General features: G+C 41.4%; 1 protein-coding gene across 3 annotated transcripts in view; it reads left to right on the plus strand.

The window, feature by feature from the left end:
- Window positions 1–216: 216 nt before the first annotated feature.
- The window catches only part of LOC102779054 (dedicator of cytokinesis protein 9-like), a 61889-nt gene continuing 44343 nt past the window's right edge, over window positions 217–17762 (plus strand). For 2 of the 3 annotated variants that reach the window (XM_087835914.1, XM_087835915.1), the window contains exon 1: window positions 218–736. In XM_087835914.1, the coding sequence (XP_087692040.1) occupies window positions 575–736 (162 nt within the window). In that variant the 5' untranslated portion in view covers window positions 218–574. Of the gene's footprint in view, window positions 737–17762 lie in introns of all 3 variants that reach the window. The other variant, XM_087835916.1, reaches the window with a different exon arrangement.

Raw genomic sequence — 17762 nt, forward strand, 5'->3', positions numbered from 1 at the left:
TAGTATTAGTCTGCTTGTACTGTTGACAAAGCATGCAGAGTCAGATAAATGACTAAGCTGCATAACTGTAGGTTGGGGGTGGGGGGCTGCTGAGAGAGCAAGAAGGAGTGGGTGGGGCGGGGGAGTGACAAGAATGAGTGAGATTCGAGGTTGACAAAAGGGGGAAAGAGAAAGGGGAGAGAGAGGGAGAAGGAAAGAGCAACTGAGCATCCTCATCCCCCAGCAGAAGGAAGAGGAGGCTGTTAGTCAACGCCCTGCTCTGACTGAAAGAGCAGCTCAGTAGCCTCATGCCGTTCATCCCCACTGAGCAGCAAACAGAAGGATGCCACTCAGCAGCCTGACCCTTAGGCTGAGATTTGCTGGATTTGCTTTTCAAAATGGTGAATGTGTTTCAAATGGAATGATTGGGAATCCTTGTAAGCTACGGGGGATCATCTGATACCTGTCAGTTCATCTGCAACAGGACTTTGTGGGAAAGAGGTCAAGTTTGAGAGACAAAGTTGGGGCTGCTGTATCTGTGTGTCGCAAAAATTCAGCTTTTCCTGCATGGTGCCTGTGAGCATCTGGGAGCACCATGGGATGCACCACCAGCGTGGTTCTCTTGGAGGTGCTGCGTTCCATCCTTGAGAGAAACTGTGGCTACATCAAGGGGGAGGTGGAGCTGGTGGTTCTGGAGGAGCAAGTGGAAACATCAAGTCTAAGGGGATCTCAACTGTGGATTCCCACCAGCACACTGGTAACTACCACTAAATATTAGTCTTGTGTTTAGGTATATTTTCCAAGAAGTCAGTAACACGGTCAGCATATTAACCATCATCAAATAAAAAGCAAATTGATAGTTAAACTGCACTTAATACTTATTTATCAGTAACTAATAACAACACAAAAATGAATGTTTACTAATTGGTTAATAACTGGTTAGTAAATAATCTGTCCAGTGTAGTTGGGTAAAAAATGTTTGATCTGCTGAATTTTAAGTTTGCTCACTTATCACAGAAATAAACAGTCTATTTTTATGATAGTTTCATTTTAATGGACAGGAACAGAATATCAACCAAAACCCTGAAAAAAAAAAAACCCACATTACCAAAGAGCTCTCAAAGGATGTCAGGGACAAGATCATAGACAAGCACAAGGCTGGAATTCTGGAATTTGGCTACAAGACCATCAGAAAAAAAGTGTGATGAAAAGATCACAGCTGTTGGTGTTCAATTATTTGAAAATGGGAATGGAATCAAAATAGCCATCATTTGATGATCATGAGAAAGGTGGTGCATTAGCCCAAAACTATAACATTACTAAGTACTAAGGATTAAGGACGACATCACTGCATTGAGAGGCCAGTGGATGCGGCCATTTACTGTGAAGTCTTGGGCGAGAACTTCCGTTTCCCTAACTAGGACACTGAAGATGGGTCATTGATGTGTCGTCCAGCATGATAATGACCCAAAACATACCACCAATGCAGTCTTTCTATAACAGAAGTCAAATATTCTCCAGAAAGTTCTTCCCGTATCTGTTGCAGAGGTTCCCATAAATGTGTGGCACTTGTAGGTTGCTTTGCTTTCACTCTTCATTCCAGTTCATTCCAAACCATCTCGATGGGGTTTAAGTCTGGAGACTGTTTTTAAGCTTACCATTTTGTTCTTTTTTCCTGAGGTAGTTCTGGCATAGCTTAGACTTATGCTTTGGGTTATTATTTTGCTGTAGGATGAAAACCTGACCAACTAAGAGCATACCAGAGGGACCACCATTGCGTGGTGCTGCAGAATGCTGTGGTAGCCAGGCTCTTCAGTGTATCCTTTGAAAACCATGGATCTTCATGTGATCACCCCAGCTAGTTGCAGGAGCATTGGCTGAATACTTCTGTCCTTGGGACTTGGGTTCTGCTGGGATAGCCTACACACTAACTGAGCATAGCTTAACCGCCCCGAAGTTGGTGTTAGCCTAACTTCAAGTCAGCAGACAACAGAACTAGCTAGTTCAACTTGGCAGAGGTGTTTTAAGAGGGCAAGAACTGACAGATGACTGTGATGACAGGGGTGTATATGTGCAGGCAGGTCCCAGGTGTCATTGCAGATCCATCCATCCATCCATCTTCTTCCGCTTTATCCGGGGCCGGGTTGCGGCGGCAGCAGCCTAAGCAGAGAAGTCCAGACCTCCCTCTCCCTAGCCACCTCCTCTAGCTTATCCAGGGGAACACCAAGGCGTTCCCAGGCCAGCCGAGAGATATAATCTCTCCAGCGTGTCCTGGGTCTGCCCCGGGGCCTCCTCCCGGTGGGACATGCCCGGAACACCTCACCCAGAAGGTGCCCAGGAGGCATCCTTGCCCGAACCACCTCAGCTGGCTCCTTTCGATGTGGAGGAGCAGCGGCTCTACTCTGAGCCCCTCCCGGATGGCCGAACTTCTCACCCTATCTCTAAGGGAGAGGCCAGCCACCCTTCGGAGGAAGCTCATTTCCGCCGCTTATGTCCGCAATCTCGTTCTTTCGGTCACTACCCACAGCTCGTGGCCATAGGTGAGGGTAGGGATGTAGATTGACCGGTAAATTGAGAGCTTCGCTTTTACACTCAGCTCCCTCTTCACCATGACGGACCGGTGCAGCGTCCGCATCACTGCGGCCGCAGAACCAATCCATCTGTCGATCTCCGGCTCCCTTCTCCCATCACTTGTGAACAAGACCCCAAGATACTTGAACTCCTCCACTTGTGGCAGGAACTCATCCCCGACCCGGGGTGGACACTCCACCCTTTTCCGACTGAGAACCATGGCCTCAGATTTGGAGGTGCTGATCCTCATTCCCGCTACTTCATACTCGGCTGTGAACCTTTCCAGTGTGAGCTGGAGGCCATCACCCGATGAAGCGAACAGAACCACATCATCCGCAAAAAGCAGAGATCAGTTTCTGAGGCCACTGAAGTCATAGCCCTCCGCCACTTAGCTGCGCATAGAAATCCTGTCCATAAAAATTATGAACAGAAGCGGTGACAAAGGGCAGCCCTGGTGGATCCAATCACCCACCGGGAATGAGTCCAATTTATTGCCGGCAATGCGAACCAAGCTCTTGCAATGGTTGTATAGGGATCGAATGGCCCGTAGCAATGGGCCAGACACCCCATACTCCCGTAGCACCTCCCACAGGACACCCCAAGGGACACGGCTGAATGCCTTCTCCAAGTCCACAAAACACATGTAGACTGGTTGGGCAAACTCCCATGCACCCTCAAGTATCCTTGAGAGGATAAAGAGCTGGTCCAGTGTTCCATGGCCAGGACGAAAACCGCAGCATTGTTCCTCCTGTATCTGAGGTTTGACTAGCGGACGAACTCTGGTTAGTCATTGCAGATCATCTGCATTAAAAGCTTGAACAGAGTTGTCTTCAGCCACAACATGCGGAGGCATTATATGCCATACTATATGTGTTGTAACAAGTGAATTGACTGAAAGGACATCTAAGAGCTACATCTCAGACTCATTTATCATGCTAACTCAATTAGTATAGTCAATATTAATGTTCAATTAGAAGACAACACAATAAAAAAAATCTATAAATACAAACAGAAGCTGGAACTAAGAACTGAAGACTCAAAATACAAAGGAAATCTAATATATATAAATGATAGAATCAAAATATAAAAAATAACTAAAAAACAAACAGAGAATACCTTATAGTAAAAGAGAATTCAAATTCCAAAAAACTCAGAACACTGGGTCCCAGACTTAGGACCTGAAATAGCTTTGCAAGATTGCACAATGTCCTCTGGACAGACAAGACCAATAATGCACAGTGCCACTTAAAGAAAATCAAACAAAACATAACTGCACAAACATTGAGTCACATTAAGCCCAGCTTTAGTTTTCGTGTGATGCAGAATACCCAGCATCTTATTATTACCCCCTTATCTTATTAGGTTACAGATTGAAGACTGAATGAAACTCAGCTACTAGTTTAATTTAACCTCATTCTGAATTGTTGTTGACTGTTATAGACAGTGGCAAAATGTGTTTTAAATCTGTGTATGACATATAAGATCAGTCTGAAGGGGAAGTTTCACTTCTTTTCAGTCAACACCCTCACACTTTGACTCCCCAGGCTAACTGTAGCTCTCAAACATTATGTCAATCTGGCCTTATGCAATACTCCACAGACTCTTGTGATGTGCTGTGTCTTTATATGTATATGTTTGTGTGTGCGCACATGTGCATGTGTGTGTGTGTGTATATATACTCCCCTTGGGAACTTTGTGAAAGGCTCACATGCCGTAATTGGTTCAAGCTGAATAAAAGCAAGTGGACACTATCCCACTCCACCTCCTCCTCCTCTGCTTTTTCTATGATTTTTTTTTACAGGCTCTTACGCAGATGGCCCTATAAACTGATTTGCAATCCCTTCAAACACACATTCAGAGCCAAAGTCACTTGTGGTGTGACTGTTATGGTATCCGTGATACCCTGTGGAAGTGTATGAGAGTGCTCCAGAGATGTGGGTGAATGAAGCAGAATGACCTCAGTGCAGCCAGTCTATTGACAAGGGGCTGATTATTATACTGAGCTGGTGTCACCGTCACTGCAGCCTCCGTAGGATGACAGGGACACAGCAGTCAGCAGTGCATAAGACCAAAGGACAGCCAAGTCTCTAACATGCATTAGATTCAGTGTACAGTAAATGTTTTACCTCAAACTCTTGTTGAAGACAGTTGTTTTGCCCATTTTGCTTCACCTAAGCTTTGAGGTTTAAAGGGAAACATCAGAATCCAGTGTTTTCAATATGGGTCAAAACTAAGTAAATGCCAACTAGATGAGTTCTTACTTCTGTTTAAAACTTTGAGCATTATATTATACATTATATAATTTGTTTTGGTCAACATTAGTTTTAAGTCTTCATCCTATGTGTATTATACTTGCTCTTGTTTATTTTAAAGGCTTTCACATGCATTGCCTGTTTTGCTACCTCTATTTGTCTTTTTGTTATCAGTACAGCTGCTTTTTAAAAAGTCGCCTGCTAGGTGGGCTTTCAGGTCACTCTATATTACAGTTTCTGCAGCTTTTGTGGTAGGAACCTACCTACTTTCCACTGGGACTGTCTTTCTGTTTGTCTGTCTTCATAGATATTTCATTGTGTCTTCATACGTGAATGAAAATAACTTGCAAAGCATTGTAAGCCAAAAGTTTTGTTCGCACTCAGTTCATAAAGTTCCTGTTTTCATAGTCAAGCTTGCCAAGTCATTTCCCTGAATTTTAAGGACATGGCGGTGTAGACTTCGTGGCCCAACATATCCCAGAATGCATAGCGCGCCAGTGGGTGTGGATAATTTTGCCGAAAAAAAACGGCAGATGAGGGACGCCCGAAGAGTAAACTTTAAGTAAGTACTGAATATTATGTCACTTATTTATGTGCAAATGTTTAATAACGAAGAACATGAAAACATTACTGTTGGCCACATGTCGGCAAAGTTATGTGACATTAGTGACGTTTGTACTAACTTGGTTTTAAAGCCTTTACTTTAAAATATACGCCGTTCAATAGCTGAGCTTAATCAGAGAATGATCAAAGCTCATGTAGAAACAAACACACAAATGAACAAAAGATTTTCTCCTTCATTTCTGTCAAACAAAGCTGTAAGAAACGTTTCCAGCTGTTAGTATCATGGTTGCTAGGCAACCTGGGCAGCGCAACGGAGGCTAGACCATCCCATTTCACAAGCCTCGCACTTCCGGCCTTAGCGGTCTTTAAGTATGCGGCCCTCGAGGATCGTTGAAGCTGTGTACTTTAAGGCTGCAGACCCTGAATTGGGATACAGCCAATATGCGTACTTGTGCGATTTTTTTTTTGGGTTTTTTTTTTATACGTTTTATTGACAAAGCACAAAATACAGATATACAAATACAAAATAGCAAACACAATGTCAGGGGGTTCATATAAAAAAACAAAATAGACACAGTCTATTAAAGAATCACATGATATTGAACAGGGAACATAAGTTTATGGTTTTGACAGCTTTTTGATTTTGAGAATGTTGTATGGTTTTAACATATTGTTTGGTTTCATTTAAAAAGCACCGAAAAGATGGTTTTACGTTAGAAAATTTCAACTTATGTATATGCAATTTAGCTAATAATATCAATAAATTAATCAAATAAAATTCATTTGCCCTGTGCATGGGGTACTTAAAGAAACCAAACAATATTTTCTCGTAACAAAGAGAGAACTCAGAAAAGATAAAGGAAACAACAAAAACACAAAATTCTTGCCAGAAAAGATTCGTGTATAAGCGTGACCAAAATAAATGAGAAATATCTTCCTTCACACAATTACAAAATGTACAGTTAATATCAAAGTCCTTTTTATAACGTACAAGAAAAGATCTGGTTGGGTAAAAACGATGAATAACTTTAAAAGATATTTCCTTTACTTTGTTATTGTTTGTTTCTACATGAGCTTTGATCATTCTCTGATTAAGCTCAGCTATTGAACGGCGTATATTTTAAAGTAAAGGCTTTAAAACCAAGTTAGTACAAACGTCACTAATGTCACATAACTTTGCCGACATGTGACCAACAGTAATGTTTTAATGTTCTTCGTTATTAAACATTTGCACATAAATAAGTGACATAATATTCAGTACTTACTTAAAGTTTACTCTTCGGGCGTCCCTCATCCGCCGTTTTTTTTCGGCAAAATTATCCACACCCACCGGTGCGCTATGCATTCTGGGATATGTTGGGCCACGAAGTCTACACCGCCACGTCCTTGAAATGAAGGACGCATTTGAGGGCCGCATTTCGAGCAGCCTTCGAATTGGGACAGCCTTCGTCGCGTCGCGGTGACGTAATCGGCCTTTAAGGCTGCAGACCCTGAATTGGGATACAACCATTGAGAAAGGCCCAGGGAAAATTACTACGTGTGCAAAAATTGGTGTATCCGACCAGGGATATCACTATATTTGGCAGAGTCATCCTTTCCCAAGCTGAAGGTATTTCTAAATTAATTTACCCATGTCATTCTCTTTATATTTCTCCCCAAAATATTAGAAAAGCTAACTCAATTATTTTTCAATTCCTGTGGAAAAACAAAACCCACTATATTAAGAGATCACAGTTGGTTAAAGACTATGAGAAGGGTGGTGTCAGAGCCTTAGACTTTGAATCAATGATCGGAACTTTTAAAATCAACTGGCTCAGAGCTTGTTTATCTCAGTCTGATTCCATGTGGTTTCATATACCCAGATCTTTATTTAAGGAACTAGGAGGAATTGATTTTCTATTAAGATGTGACTTTGAAACTAGTAAAATACCTGTTACACTCTCTAATTTTCACAAACAGATTTTTCATTTTTGGAAAATGGTGTTTACACACAACTTTTCTCCTCACATGTCGACCTTATGGAACAATAGAGTGATAACTGCTAACAAAAAGACATTATTTAACAGGAACTGGTTTGAGAGTGGTATCTTGTTTGTAACTGACTTGCTGGATTCGAGTGGTGCTTTATTGGATTACATGTCTTTCTCGAAGAGACACGACCATTAAAAGAATACAGAAAAGTTTGCTGTGCTATCCCTTTGGCCCTAAGGCAGCTGATACGCAACACAATGCTTCATTCTGAGGTCAATCCAGCGCTGCCAAACTTAAAAATTGGTAACTGCAACCTAAATGATAGTAAATGTAACAATAAATTTATCAGTGTGAATTTCAAATCTATTCTTTTACAGGGGTTTAACCTCTTAAGCCCCAAGCCTACCTGATCTCCTGCCTTTTGCCCCCGTATCAAAGGGCGTTGGGGCTTAAGAGGTTAACTCAGGTAAATATTTGCAGGCCCTTCATGGGGATCAGTCACTCATGGAAAAGGCGTTCTCAAAATTCATCAAGTGGCCTGTCTCCCCAAAAGTAAAAGAAACTCATTTCAAGATAATTAATAATATATATCCTGTGTCTGAATTTCTAAAGAGGAGGTTCAAATTTGAGGTTAATCAGTGTGCATTTTCTGATTCAGCCTGTGAAACATTACACCATTTGTTTTTCTCATGTCCTGCATCAGCTGCCTTTTGGTTAGAACTACACAGCTGGTTATCCCTCAAGATCAACGATATCCCCCAGTTTAATATTTCTGATATTATTTTCTATATGGCTAAACAACATCCATCTGTCTCTACTGTGATTAATATTGTCATCCTGTTAGGTAAATACCATATACATTGTTGTAAATGGAGGAAAAAAACCCATCCTTTACATGGTTCATCAATGACTTCAAACATTATTTCATGTCACTTAAAAAACTGAAGTCAAGCAGATTTGCCACAATCTATGATGACATTTCCCATTTGCTACTGTTTTGATCATTACCTCTATTGTGTGTCAACCTGTGCTCTCTTTTTTTAAAATTCTTTCCCGTTAATACTGTGAATTTTTGTCTAGCCCCCTCTGCCCATATCCTTGCTGTTAGTTTTGTTGTATTGACTGTTCTTTTTTTATTTATCCTCCACGGGAGTTCATTTGCACTATATTGTGTTATGTTGTTTGTGACTGTATTGTTCCATTTGTTAATAAAAAAAAAATAATAATAAAAAAATTGGTGTATCCGGTCGTTAAGTGATGACATGACGAATCCTATTTCCGGGCCTAAAGTAGTCTGTGTTTAATATGGCTTTTGTGTTGTTAACATGTTTAATGTTTTGTATTTTCTTCTATTTAATCTCAAAAAGCTCCTAAAACAGTCAGTGATCACTGTTGACTTCCCTCGGCTTTTATTTTACCGCTAATCATTTATTTAAGCTCAGTTTTTAAAACCTTAGGATGTAACTACAGCACAGCCCATGCAGCAGTATATGAATGACTAACCTCGTATTGTGAATGGATTATCTCAGTTGTTCTCCTGGCTGAAGTTTGGTCCTTTTACAGCATCCTGCCATGCGATTACATTTGTACCTGACCACCGAGAACACTCATGTTTACTTTTATCGAGTGGAAAAAAAAGTGAGCTTGTTATGCTGACATAGCTGTGTCGCTAGCGGTCACGTAGCACATCATTATATACCAGCTAGCCAAACTTCAGTAATCCTATAAACATCACTGCCGTTTTCTGTATTCATTTATGTTGGAAGTGATAACAGAGCTGTACGTTTGAATTTGTTTCCAAAACCCTGCAGTCAGGACATGCTATATTGTGTTTAGATAGAAGCTAGCGAGCTAACTTCCTGCTAACTTCTAACTCCGTTAAATGTCATAAATTCCGTTTTCATGGATGCCTGGATGTTAAACTCAATTGTTACACCTGGTAGAGCAGAACGCTGATCATTTTATTAAAGATGAAAGACTTTAGACAGTTTTTCAACTCTCAGTGATGCCATAGTGATCGTTTGATATATGGACCTGCAGCGGAGTTTAGGCCCAGACACGGCTAGTGACGTCAGACTTAACGACTGGATTCATTGAAAGCTGTCTGGCATGTGTGATTAGAAAAAAAAAAGCTTTTCTTAAGCCAGTGAAAAAATAGCACCTTTATTGTTACAGAGTTTACTGTTGCTGACTTCCAACTGGATGAACAGCCCTCTTCAAAGTCACCCCGATTACCCCCCTCTTTACAACCCAAGTTGTTCGTAGTGTATTTAAAAGTAGAATGGGAGGCAGAGCCTTCAGTTTTCAGGCCCCTCTTCTGTGGAACCAGCTTCCGGTTTGGATTCGGGAGACAGACACTATCTCTACTTTTAAGATTAGGCTTCAAACTTTCCTTTTCGCTAAAGCTTATAGTTAGGGCTGGATCTGGTGACCCTGAATCCTCCCTTAGTTATGCTGCAGTAGGTGTAGGCTGCTGGGGGATTCCTATGATGCATTGAGTATTTCTTGTTCAGTCACCTTTCTCACTCACTATGTGTTAACAGACCTCTCTGCATTGAATCATATCTGTTATTAATCTCTGTCTCTCTTCCACAGCATGTCTTTATCCTGTCTTCCTTCTCTCTCCCCAACCGGTCGCAGCAGATGGCCGCCCCTCCCTGAGCCTGTTTCTGCCAGAGGTTTCTTCCTGTTAAAAGGAAGTTTTTCCTTCCCACTGTCGCCAAAGTGCTCATAGGGGTTATATGATTGTTGTTTTTTTTCTCTGTATGTATTATTGTAGGGTATGCCTTACAATAGAAAGCGCCTTGAGGCAACTGTTTTTGTGATGTGGCGCTGTATACATAAAATTGAATTGAATGTTACCCTCCCTATATTTCTGCACAACCACCCTAATTGATATAAACCAGTGTATGAACCACATTTAACTAAAATCCTTCCAGCAGTTACTTGCTCTTTCTTTTACTGTTTTTGCTGGACCATAATGAAGCTCTTCTGCACCTTATTGGATAATAAATGGTGCACTTTTCCGTTGTTTTTAGAGGAAATAATTTCTCTGCATGCTACATTTCAGCAAGTCTCTTTGAAGCTTGTACAGTTAAAAGAAGTTATGCAAATGATCAAAGGAAACTGCAGCACAAAAAAGTCTCACACGCTCACACAACTCACACACGCTTGCCTGCCTGTGTGCTACATTTTGTTAGGAGCGATGGATCTGAAACTGCAGTGGAGAAATGATGGCCTTTGAAGTCATTCTGACCCATGGCATGTCATCTCCGCGCTGTGATGTCCCACCTCCCCCTCTTACAGTCTGTTTGCACTAGGGAGCCATAAATTCACACCTCATGGAGATAATTGGATGAGTTATTAACTGTGTGTGTGTGACTCAGTAAGACTCCATGGCTCATAAACAGCAGTGTGTTTTGGAGTTGTGTGAATTATAGCTTAATAGAGAAAAGAAAGCCTCCAAAATAAAGGATTTGCATAAATTTAGCAAAAGTAATTCCTCACTGAAAACTTTAAATGTCATCTTTCTGAAACACAGCCTTCGATGGAAAACTGAGCTGAGCTGAGGCGCCTCTGTTGCTTAAAGATTAAAGGCAAGTGGTTGTCCTCAGAGAGAGTGATGACTGTATGGATAAGCAAGGGGCAACTCAAAGTGTTCCTGAAGCAGCAGGAGAGCGTGTGCTGTATCTGAGACCCGGATAAGGGGGGAGTGTGTTTTTAGTAGACCCTGCTGTGGGTGCCTGCTGCAGTGGATACAGCACAAGAACAGTTCAAAGCAGAGCAAAACAGCAACGGGGAGTAGAACTTTCTCAATGCAGACTGTTGAAATACTGTAACTGTGACCATTGACTGTGTTTTCATATCAACAGTAGCTTTAGTGTTTTGGAACCAATGTAGGATCCATCTGTAAAACTAAAGCTTGTAGCTTTTATGTGTTCACATCATGAACAAAGTAATTCAGATGCCTCCTTTGAGGTGTTGATCAACCAAACAAATGACAAGCCAACTTTATTTTCTGGCATTTCAAATATGAACCTCAATGACCTCAGTATTATTGAAGTGCACTACAGTATAAGAAGGACAAACAATTTAGAATAAATGGTAAGGTCTATAAAGTAATGGTTTGCTGTACAATGCATTTTGATAGCATTGTCTTTTGAGACGAGTGTTTAGGAATTTACTGCACCTTATTTTAAAGAGTTAAGATAGCCTTTTAAGTGTGTTCGAAATGAAAGTAAGTATAGTATATCTGAGTTATTGCTTCTTTTTTCCTACCTTTTTAGCTGGGTTCAGTTTTCAGCTTAGTAGTAGGTGGGACCGGCGAGTATTTGTGCCTCTTCCGAATGTTTAATGGGGATGTGATTATATTCCCCTCCTACTCACACAAATCACATACTGTATATACAAATGCACACACACACACACACACACACACACACACACACACACACACACACAGACAGCTGTGAGCCCCTCCCACCCTCACAGACTGGAATAGAGAACAGGAGAGAGAAGCTTGACGGTTGCGACTGAGTATAGAGGGAATGTCACTGGACCCCGGCAGCACTCACAGACTAAAGGCAGTAGCCCAGTGTCAGAATCGTACATCTGGCTATAGGCACAGACAAGACTGATCGCCATGCAGGGACGGGCAGGAAAAACACCCAGAAAGGAGATGGTGATAGAGTCTCCACAGCAGTACAAGAGCCTGGCTGAGATTGAGGCAGAGGTGGAGGCAGGGTCACAGGTAGCAACGGTGAGTTGCACTTATGCCATATTTCAGAAATAAATCACAAGTTGTTTTTTTTTAATCTGGAAATTTCTTGCTAAATGGAAGAGATGTGATTGTTACTTTTTAGTGCATAGATTCTTTTTAACAGCTACTTTGAAGATTTTTTTAAGGGCATTTGAAGGAAATTGGAAATAGTAGGTCACACCTCTCCAGGGGGTTGAATGTCAATCTTTTTTAGGATATGAAGCACTTGTGAGTCCCTTTTTTCATGAACTGTTCCTGTGCCTTAGCGAGTTTGAGAAGTTAAATGCAGAGTTGATAGAGAGCTCATTTGTTGAAGAAAATAGTAAAAAGCACCATAGCCTGGGAACGAATTACTTGAAAGTCACACAGTTTACAGCCGCTTGCTGTTATCTTCGATCTCACTGGCAAACATTCAGTTGGAAATTTGAACTGAAGTTTTTTTGCTTGTCATGCTGTTATAGATCCAAGGGACTAAGAGCTATTTGCACTGTATCATCAAAAGTATTGGTTGGATTAATGTAAATGTAATTCTGTGAGCAGACATTTGTTTATTTTTCTAATGTATTCACTGGATTCAGACAAAGAGGCTTATCCAAATAGTTTGAATCATGTGTACTTCTAGTGGTCACTCTGAAACCAGAAATCTCAGTTTACAGTTTTACAGCTATTAGTGACAGCTAAACGCTTTTTAGACATGTAACTGAGCAGTTTAGGAACTGAAATGATGTTGAATCAGTTCCTAACTGCTCTCAATACTAATTTAATCCATACTAAAGCAGGTACATAGCTATGCTGGGAAGTCAGTGTTTTTGTCAAATACGGATGGATAAAAAAATTCTGAATGAATCCGTCGAAAAATGTCAAATGCAGATCCTTCCACACTGGTAAACTGCATTTTACAATTTAGCACTTAACATCCAGTCGTGCTCTGAGCAGACAGTTGTGTCTTATTTTGTGTCAAGAGGGTAAGAGGAAAACTCTTGATAGAGGTCTTATTGTTGGGGCGCAGATGGCAAGAGGCCAATGGCTTCGGTCACAAAGGCTGCGTGTGACCTGCGTTGGTCTCTTGATGGTCAGGTTGATAACTTTATCAGTGATTTAGGAGCTAACACAGTTGGGTGGATCTACTTAACATCTTTTTTTAAGTAAATCCAAAAAAACTAGGTGCTGTTACTTGGTGCTATTTAAATAACATTGTGCTGAACTGAATTATGAACATTAAGAACAGAGGTGAAGGAGAGAGTGCGGCAAGGGTGGAGTGGGTGGAGATGAGTGTTGGTGTGTGATCTGTGACATTAAGGATAGCAACAAGAGTGAAAGAGCAGGTTTAAAAGACTGAAGTGTGGTTTGATGGAGGTGGCAAAGTAGTAAATACTCTGCATATGCGAAACATCAGCACTTTAGCTTTATTACAGTGAGTATGTTCATACATTGATGTTAGAATTTGTGTTATATCTGACTTCCGGTTGAGCTTTGATGGAGTAGGACGTGAGTCTGGGAGCTCCCGCCGATTTCGATTAAATTGTTATTTATTCGCGCTTTTGGCCATATTTCCAGTCCTGTTTTGGTTTGTGGATTGTCTTGTTGAGAAGTTTTACTCGGGCCGGCGTAAAATGGCAGCAAAAAACGTTAAAACCCGCAGTACTATTCAAACACAACTGAGGCCTAGTTTGCAAACCGCGACCACACCCTCGAGTGAGCCGTCGTCTCCTGCAATGCCCCCCACATGTCAAGCTAATCCTGATATTGAGGCTCTCAAGGTCGAGTTGCTGGCTTCGCTGAGGAAAGATATCGCCGACATCTTTAAAAAGGAACTTCAGGATACTCTGAGTGATGCTTTGTCTACCATTAAGTTCGACCTGCAGGCGGTGAAGACGCAGCTGGCGATCGATAAAGCTGCCAATGATGCTACCATGTTTGAGCTAAAAGGTACGGTCAAGGAGATGGAGCACGCACTTACTGTCTGCTCTGATGATGTAGCTGAGATGAAAAACACTATCAAGGGCCTCACAGCTCATGTAGCCAAGCTGGAAAGTAAGTGTGAAGATTTGGAGTCCAGGTCTCGGCGCAACAATGTTAGGATAGTGGGAGTACCAGAGGGCCCTGACACGTGCACCACTGCTGCCGTAGCTTCCTTGCTAAAAGAAGCATTTGATCTGGGGAAGGAGCCGCTTTTGGATCGTTCGCACAGGACCCTCCAGCCCGCACCTAAGCCTGGCGACCGTCCACGAGCCATTGTATGCAGGTTTCATTACCACACTGACTGTGTTGACATTTTACGACGTGCTAGAGAACGCCGACAGATTAAAGTTGGAGACCAGACCATCTCAGTCTTTCCCGACTACACCGCCAGGGTGGCACGGGCTCGTGCTGCATTCAACACGGTCAGGCTAGTGATGGGATTTCCAGCTCTTTTTAGAGATCCGGCTCTTTCGGTTCGGCTCACTAAAAAGAGCCGGCTCTTTCGGCTCCGAACCGGCTCTTCAGGTTGTTTTGTTGCTTTAATTAATTTATTATTAACAATAATTTAAAATTATGCACAAAAGGAATTACTAACGTAAAAAAAAAGTGGTTTTATTTATATATGTTTATATATAAATATATGCGGTGGCCCCTAGAGACAAAACACGTACAAACTCCAAAACACATTTCTAGCATGAACTGAACTTCCAAAGCAGAGCTACTAGATCACTTAAATTACACAATTGAAAGCATGTGTGTATTGTTTGTGTATTTATACACAGGCACTCATATATATTCAAATAATTTTTAAAAAAGTTCATTTAACTGTTACTACCACACACCAAATCCGGTCATCGGTACTTGCTGGCTTGTGTAGCCACTAGGGTTGCCAACCGTCCCTTAAAAAACGGAATCGTCCCGTATTTAGAAACAAAAGTACACGTCCCGTATTGAGCTAATAAGGGACGCACTTTGTCCCGTAATACAGTGAGAATCAAAAGTAGTCTATAAGTTTTAATGTAATTAACGCTTTGTTTGAAAACATAATTCCCAGCCTCGCCCCTGCTTTGTGACCAATGAGCTGACAGCACACTTATGACGAGTATGACAATTCAGATTACCGCTCATCTCATTGGTTGAGGAAAGGTCGCTTGCGGAGAAAATACCGGAAGACAACAGATGACCACAACAAAAAGCATGGCCAACAGGGAAACAAACGCCGACACTGCGGTGCAAGTCTCAGACGACAGTACACCTGAAGCTGGCAAACACTGTGCGATTTTCAAACTGCACGATTGGCTCGCATGGGTTATAAGTTCGTAGGTCACGATGCAGGTCTCACACTATACCGCCCGATGCTCTGATGCGACCTGAGTCACACTGTGCCTTCATAAAATTAAGGTTATAACAGAAAATCTGTCGCTCGCTCTCCCTCTCTGTCTTTCACTCACACAGACACACACCGCCATCAACTTTGCTAAATTACTAATGACAAACACTGATCAGGCAGCTGTGATTGAGCAGCAATGTAAATCCAACTATTTTCACGGTTGTTGTGGTCGTGATAATTTGGTGATGCCACATCGAAAAGGCTCGGATGAGCTTTCCAAAGTTCTACAAGTTGTGCCTCCATCGCTTGTGTCCAGATCACACGCTGCACAGCCGTGCTGCTCCGTCTTTTTCACCGACGTTTACGTGTTTGCGTGTGAGCAGTGTGAGCTGCTGCGGTGACACCCTCACGAGCGATTGATGATCGGGAGTTGGTCGTGAGGTGTTAATCGCTTCTCGTTACCCGACATATACTACACGATGCACGATGAAGGCCAAAATCGGGCCGATCACCAAATTGGTCGCACGACTCAAAAATCGGCTCAAAATGGGCCAAAAAATCGCACAGTGTGAGCCCAGCATTAGACCAGCAATGTTTGTTCCTCTCAGAGAAAGAAAAAAAGGCTGCAAAAGTGCAGGGAAGAATGGGAAAAGGAAAACACCTGGCTGGAAAAGTGCACGATAACACCTATAAAGCGCACTGCACTGTGTGCCGGCGCACTTTTTCCACAGGCTTGCTTCTAATGGTGGGCACATGAAGAACATGATGGGGCGTGAAAGCTCAGGGAACCCTTAACCAATTGTTGTCCACCAGGCCACGGCAGAAGCAGATATGGTAAACACTGGTTTGTTTGTTTTTAAACCCTCTGGTTAAGGTTAAAATGGGCATGTGCAGTGAATATCAGCGCTATGTGGCCAGAAGTGTGATAATATAATTTATTTTGTGTAATAAACAACTGCAAGGATAGATGATTACAACAAATAGATGAGTAATACATAAAAGTAATACATAGATGAATAATGATGATGAGTTATGATGCGTAATCATGGGAACAAGTGGGTTTACAAACGGGAGCAAAAGCTGAAATAATGCCTCTGCTGAAGCCAATTGCACTAAATGCACTAAATGTGCACTGTTACAAGAATATTTTTCTTTCTATTGTTTTCTATTAATTTATATAATTTTAAGTTAAGCAGGACAGAGTTCTTTTAAAGAAAGATTTACTTTTATTATCAAAAGTTAAGCATGACAGGCTTCTGTTTAAGAAAGAGACCTGTTTTATTGTGTTAATGTTGTCATTTTGAGCTAAAAATAAATGGCTAAATGATTTTTGTTTCCCATGTGTTGATATCACAAAGAATACGCATCTACTTAAATCAAATTCAAGTCAAATGGTTAAAAAAAATAATTTCACACACAAAAAAAGAGCTAAAAAATTCACCACACTGGGAAGGGTGAAGACAACTGGGTCGCCCGGCCCTGGCCACGAGGTGTCCCTTATTTATTTCTCAGGGAGTTGGCAACCCTAGTAGCCACTAGGTAACAAAAGCTCAACACTGCGCCCAGCATCCTGGAGCACTTCTGTTGTCTTTTGTACGTGTTTTGAGTTTTTACGTGCTTCGGAGTTTGTACGTGTTTTTACGTGTTTTGGAGTTTGTACGTGATTTGAAGTTTGTACGTGCTTTGTCTCTAGGGGCCACCGTAAATATACTTTTATTTATTCACTCCACAGAAAATGTAATAAATAAATCATATAATACAAAAATCAACTATTCACATTTCAAATTTTAACTATTTAAATGTTCAGCTTTTTCCTTTTACAAATTTAAAGTGAAACAACACAAAACACTGCAAACCACAACACAATTAAATATAAATTAAAATATGAAAACAAAAAGAACATGCATATTCTCTGTCATATGGGCCTGCATGAATAAACTTTCTGAATCCTTTATCATCTGCAACCGAAAATAGTTGTGGATGATTACTATACCCAGTGTTGGGGAGTAACGGAATACATGTACTGCCGTTACGTATTTAAAATACAAAATATGAGTAACTGTATTCCGTTACAGTTACCGTTTAAAAAGGTGGTATTTAGAATACAGTTACTTTGTTGAAATAAATGGATTACACGGCAGTACTTCCCTGTTTCATATTGTCGCGGGTCAGGGCTGTTTGGGTTTTGTTTGACAGCTACGTTCTGTTGTTCCAGGTGGCAGCGTTACGGTTGCCATGGTTACAGGGTGACGCTCTCGCTCTGTGTGTTTCCTGGGTGAGAGAGGCCTTTTTGTTGTTGTTGTGCTAAGCTAACAGGCAGAATGCTACAGGTATAGCTCTAAAGAATGTAGCATCATAGGCAGTGTAGTCCGTG

Source organism: Neolamprologus brichardi, chromosome 23 (genome assembly GCF_056152115.1).
Source record: "Neolamprologus brichardi isolate AB-2024 chromosome 23, ASM5615211v1, whole genome shotgun sequence".
NCBI lineage: Eukaryota > Metazoa > Chordata > Actinopteri > Cichliformes > Cichlidae > Neolamprologus > Neolamprologus brichardi.